This window comes from Scophthalmus maximus, chromosome 12 (genome assembly GCF_022379125.1).
Source record: "Scophthalmus maximus strain ysfricsl-2021 chromosome 12, ASM2237912v1, whole genome shotgun sequence".
In the NCBI taxonomy this organism is placed as follows: Eukaryota; Metazoa; Chordata; class Actinopteri; order Pleuronectiformes; family Scophthalmidae; genus Scophthalmus; species Scophthalmus maximus.
Genome location: NC_061526.1, coordinates 9,646,358 through 9,652,500, shown reverse-complemented (window position 1 = coordinate 9,652,500; position 6,143 = coordinate 9,646,358). Strand labels below are relative to the sequence as shown.

The window sequence follows — 6,143 nt, the reverse complement described above, 5'->3', positions numbered from 1 at the left end:
AACGACATTCGAACCGATTTCCTTGGACAATGACGATGTGTCTCTTGCAGGTGTCGAGTTTGGGCCAGATGCTGGACTACACCACAGAGATGGACCGTTACCGGTCGTCCATCGCCAACTTCTACAAAACCAACGTCAACATGAACATGAACGTCTCGAATTTCCCCCAGTCTGCCAAGCTGGCGGCCCGTTTGGCGGCGGCTACCCCCATCTTCCCCCCGAGCGCTGCCAGGCTAGGCACCATGGCGACGGCGCCTTGGGGCTGCCATGACAACATGAACGTGAACATGAACCACCCGGCGGCCGTGTTCTGGAGCCGGCCCAAACCTGTGGCAACTGCGCCGACGCATCACCACCATCACCACCACCCTGCGACACAGGGTCACATGACCTCCTCACACTCCCACAGTACCAGCATGCACCACGGCGGCGGGGGGGCGGGAGGGGCGGCAGGAGGAGGTGGCGGGAGTAGTGAGGGGGGAGGAGCTGAAAAACACACTGCCTCCTCACTTCCTGTCACACAGGGAGCAGCACACCCTCACGCCATGGCGGCGAGCAATGGGAACTTTCTCCCTGGTTACAGCGGCGGTGCGGAAGGCGGCATCATGAACAAGCAGGGACACGCCCACCCGGACATGATGGGCCTATCAGATGGCGGGAACTGCAATGGGGGAGGGGTGATGGGTAGTAGCTTCCTGGGGGGACTGGGATTACCCCCTGGGGTCATTGTAATGGCGATGGGGTCGGCAGGGGGCGGGATCTCAGATGCCGGCAGCGCCTTCCAGATGACTAGCGGCCAGCGGGCTCTCACGGACTGCCAGCAGCACGCCAACTCCTCCCCCTGCCCCTCCTCCTCCTCGCCCTCCTCGTCGGTGGTGACGGCGGGGGGCGTGGCCTTATCCTCATCGGCGTCCTCGTCATCGGGGGCGGTGGCCAAGAGGAAGAGGAAGCGGTGTGGCGTGTGCGGGCCGTGTCGGCGACTGATCAACTGCGGCGTCTGCTCGTCCTGTCGCAACAGGAAGACGGGTCACCAGATCTGCAAGTTCAGGAAGTGCGATGAGCTGAAGAAGAAACCGGCGGGAGGAGGGGGGGCGCTGGAGGTGAGGACCCCCCACACACACATACACACTTTCCTCTCCCTAAGTACTTGACTGTGTGTGTGTGTGTGTGTGTGTGTGTGTGTGTGTGTCCTGGCTCGCTTACGCTTAACCCAGATCACTGCCAGCAAGGCATGAGCTCGAAGGCATTTCTCACCCTGCTGAGTGGTGTGTGTGAGTGTGTGTGTGTGTGTGTGTGTGTGAGTGTGTGTGTGTGTGTGTGAGTGTGTGTGTGCGTGTGCGTGCGTGTGTGTTAGCGCTGTGCAGATGGTGGGTGGTGAAAAGCGAGAGCTCGGTCCCTGCTGGGGTCTGGCAGGCTGCCAACACACACACACACACACACACACACACACACACAAACTCTCCACTGATTCAAAGTGATAAAGTGGCTGCGGAGGGAGAGGAAAGGGGGAATATTTATGTGATGTTATACTGTGTGTGTGTGTGTGTGTGTGTGTAAGACTGTGAGCAATAAGAATTAGTGGCGATCAATAATTCATTGACACCGGCATTCGACCTCACTGATGACTCTATATATCTCACACACACACAAACTTCTTTCTGTGGGAACCGCCACAAACCATCACTAATTATTCCCTCAGCATCAACACACACACACACACACACACACACACACACACGTGGTATGGTGTGTGTGTGTGTGTGTGTGTGTGTGTGTGTGTGTGTGTGTGTTGGTAAGGCAGTGAATTAGGAGCCGTAATCTTCCTCAATTACACGTTAATTGGACCTGTGGAGGCTAACAGCAAGTGACATCATTGTGTGTGTGTGTGTGTGTGTGTGTGTGTGTGTGTGTGTGTGAGAGCAGGTGGTTTCACACTCTTTGATGTCAACCCGACCGTCTCTCTGTGAAAACGCCCCCTGGTGTCTCTTTTTCCACAAAACCACTTCAGAGTCAGACAATCTGCCTCCAGACGTGAACTGAAGTCCGGACACGGTCCTGAACTTTTATGTGCGAACCCAATGTTGCTCCGGTCATTTCCAATACATCAGAAACATCCATACTGCAGCAAGCCACCAGGGGGCGATCCAGATGACCCGGCTCTGTCATGGCGTCCATCTTCATTTACAGTCTACGATCGAAACGTTTCTGTCTCTCACGTCTGTTGTTTCGTCTCTTTGTCTCAGCGGCCGCCGTCCGTCCCGACCGGCGAAGCGTTCCGTTGGTTCTTCTAGTCGTCGCTCGGCCCAGACGCGGACAGGAAGTCTCCCTCACCTACGGACGTCAAATCAGACTTGAAAGGTTCTAAACGAACCAGACGCTTCTCAACAGGATTACAATTTCACACTGAGTATTAATGAAGATTACAAATCTCACGCCAACCGGACCAGGGAGGTGGCGAGGCGGACGGCGGAGGAGGGGACAGTTTGCTCACATGCAGGAGGAACTGGCCAATCAGCATGGGATGTTTTTCTGAACTTGTTTGTCAGGTAAATTTAAATGGACACAAACACAGGTTGTCAAGTCACTAGCAAGCTAACGGGCTAGCAGACTGTCATTAGCATCACAGAAGGCTTCAGGCAGTGGTTCACATACAACCCTCTTTCCAGAAGCCTCATCAATCAACAGAGATATCATATCATCTTCATATTGCTATTTTCATTAGTGTTTAATCACCTGAGACCAAGAATCGGAGGCTCCTCTTCCCCCGAGTCCGCCACGTTTCGACAGTCGCCCAGAATGGACCATCCACACATACGTGGACACAAGTCACCATCGATCCTCCAACATGGTCGGAAGTTGGTTGCAATCTGCACCCTCACCACCGGATGTCAGTAAATCCTACACAGTGATCCGTTCAGTTATTACAGCGGCACGACCAGGCTGTCCCATTTTTTCGAAGGCTCCCCTTAAACGTGGCTGACACATTCATCCTTCCATTCTCGAGCAACAAGGGATCCAACGGGTGGGATCCTCCTCGGGCTAGCCCGGTCCCAGGATTCATTGTGCGCTGGTGATGAAGCTAACGTGCTAACTAGGCGGGTAGGCGGAGCTGCAGCGGCTCAAAGTAGCTAACGATGCAACAGTAACAGGACGAGCTGGCGACGCAAAATAGAAAATCCTCCTTGGATCCGGTCCACGAAGTCGAGGCCTTCGTAGGCCGAGTCCTCCTCTGTGGTCGCGTGATGTGTGCTTAGCGTTCAACTTGTAAAGTGGAGAGGAACACTGTTGCTTGGCAACGGCAACACGGACGCCTCATCAGAGGCTAAGACTTCGACAAGCTAGCAGGCGGGTTAACGTCATGACGAAGGGGAAATATGAGTTTAAATACATCAACATTTTCCTTTCCATGACTAAAATTACAATATATGAAAACAAAGTGTCATGGCCTCCGTCACGTGTGATCACTCTGTCTCCTCCTTCCTCCTCTTCCTCCTCCTCCTCCACCAACAAACCAGGAAGATTCAGGCCTCAACCACAGAAACACGATTCCGTTTGAGCGAAACCGGACGACAGGTTAAACCCCAGCAGCGCTTGAACAAACGGACCTCGGCAGGAAGTTATCAAGGTCTACGAGTTCACCGCAGTGGGACCTCGATCACCACGTCACTGTTCTCCGTCTCTTTTGTCTACCTCCTGCTCCAGAACTTTGAAGGCACCGTGACTGACTTCCACTGGGCTGCGTTCTGGAGATGGTCCACAGCTGATCCTGCTTCTCTTACAATCTGGTGTTTAGATATTTACTTTTATGTCCTGGTTTTATTTCCGCTGCCTGAAGAAGAAATTAAACGTCTGAATTTACTTTAATCTTTGTGGATTTCACTGGAAAGTTCTCAGGGCGCAGTCACACTTCCATTTGGTTTTATATGAACTGTTGTATTTTTGTATTTGCATAAACGGCGGCGGTGGAAGATTTTCTCATTTCTATCTTCAGGACTTTGAATATTGGCTCTAAATTGACACGTCCGGCCCCAAACGTCTAGCGTCTGTTAGGGACCTCATCCGGTTCAGAACCAGTGTCTCTGTTCTGGCGTCAGTGCTGATTGAACCACGTGCTCACCAACGGGAGAATCCACCTGCAGCTGCAATGCATCGTGGGAACTCGCAGAGGTCCCGTGGATTCTTCTGAGCTGAACCTCGAGACTCAAACTTAACTGAAACGGATCAGAACATTTCCAACACGTCTGCGTTTTTGAGTTTTAGAAAAAAAACACCTTCATGTTTCTGTGTTTCTGTTTAAAACACGTGTCGTCAAGAAAAAGGAAATAAAATTTGACTTGCAGAATGAAAAACACGAGGAGAAAATGATTGAAAACCCAAATCTGGAACATCACTCAGTCGAGCTCGGACCTTCACCGAGACCCGACAGTCGGAAATTCAGTCATTGTGGAATAAAAAAACAAACCACACGACACTGAGAACACTCACTAATAAAACTGTTGAAGATTCATAAAAAACTGTCTGTTTGTTGACATCTGTAGCGAACTGATTTCTCTGAATGAGTGAGATTTGATCCAAGTAAAGATCTGGATCTGTTAGATCTTAATGTGGTTTCATCCGACACTGTTGGGTCTTGATGGAGGCATCAGATCTACGACGGTGGTCGTTCTGATGATCGACGAGCGACGACCAGCACAACGAGTCCCGACGCTCGACAATCACCGACATGTTGGAAATATTGTTTTGTCCTTTTGATTGCACGAGGAAAATGTCGTGGGAACTAAAATCAAACGTCCCGTCCTTTTTTTCTTTTCTCAGGGCGGGGTGAGGCGATGAGGGGACCTTGTTTTATTTATGAGTGTGTGTGTGTGTGTGTGTCCTCCTCACGTGTTCTGTCTCTGTGACGACCTCATGTGCTGAATTATAATAAAGCATTTCAAAGATTAGCTGTGACACACATGGAGGAATATGGATGTCAGGTGTTTGCATCATACAATACAGTGTGTGTGTGTGTGTGTGTGTGTGTGTGAGAGAGAGAGAGAGAGAGGGAGCGGGCGTGAAAATGAACAATATGTTTTTTTATATATATTTGTGTGAAAAAAAATTTGCCACAAGATGGAAGCTGTTTGTGTGTGTGTGTGTGTGTGTGTGTCATCTCAGTAATGGTGTTGCTATCAGAGAGGAGGAGAGGAAGACAGAGGAGCTGGTCGTCCCTGACAACGGTGAGCCGTGTTGCCTGGCAACAGCGCTAACAATGGCCCGCCACCAGTGTTCTAGAATGTGGGCGTGGCTTGAGAAAGAGAGAGAGGGGGGGTGGGGGGTTATTTTTCTCTCTGCATCTTCCATCCATTAATTTAGAGCCAAACAACTGTGATGTGAATAACTGATGTTTATGAAGAAATAAACAGAAAGAGAGAAACTGCATCGTTTATAAAAGAATTACTTCAATAATTTTGCAATTATTTCTTCTTAAACATTATTTGATACTAATCATCTGCACCTGGCCAGAAACCACAGACTGTAATAAAGACGGACGACAGTGAAGTCAAATCGTCTGGATCGCCCCCTGGTGGCTGGCTGCTCGGTCGCTCATAAGCCCCGCCCCCCTCCATGTTAGAAGATGACAAACTTTAAATAATAAATGTTTCCAAAGATTATTTAATCGTAGGTTTAGTTCGTATCACACTGATACACGATCATCAGACGTCATGATTGACAGCCTACACAGACTGACTCCTGATTGGTTGAGTGCATGCGTGTGTGGGCGGGACCTCGATACCACAGCTCCACTCCACGCTTCTACTGTACAGACTCTGACCGGTGACTGTACGTGAAGATGTACAGACGTACAGTCCCCGGTCAACGAGGAAGTGTCTGACGCCTGTATTCTCTGTGCTGACCAGCAGAGGCCGACTCCACCGGTTGTTTCTATAGAAAGTCTGAGAACATGAGTCCACTCCTCACTTGATTTATATCAAACTATTTTTGTCCAGTCAAACATCAGATGTCTTATATTTCATATCTGGGGACATTTTTGTTTGGTTCCTGCCTCGTCCCTCTCATCAGGACTTGGCGCTGATCCACCACACGGTGAGTTTAACAACAGACGTTTAATGGACCATGAGTCTTAATCAGTGTGTCGCTCC

At 50.2% G+C, this 6,143-nt stretch overlaps 1 protein-coding gene across 2 annotated transcripts in view; it reads left to right on the top strand.

The window, feature by feature from the left end:
* The window catches only part of LOC118320398 (CXXC-type zinc finger protein 5-like), a 7,783-nt gene extending 2,739 nt beyond the window's left edge, over nucleotides 1-5,044 (top strand). For both annotated transcript variants that reach the window (XM_035651129.2, XM_035651140.2), the window contains exons 3-4: nucleotides 51-1,100; nucleotides 2,244-5,044. In XM_035651129.2, the coding sequence (XP_035507022.2) occupies nucleotides 51-1,100; nucleotides 2,244-2,291 (1,098 nt within the window). In that variant the 3' untranslated portion in view covers nucleotides 2,292-5,044. The remainder of the gene's footprint in view (nucleotides 1-50; nucleotides 1,101-2,243) is intronic.
* The last annotated feature ends 1,099 nt before the right edge of the window (nucleotides 5,045-6,143 follow it).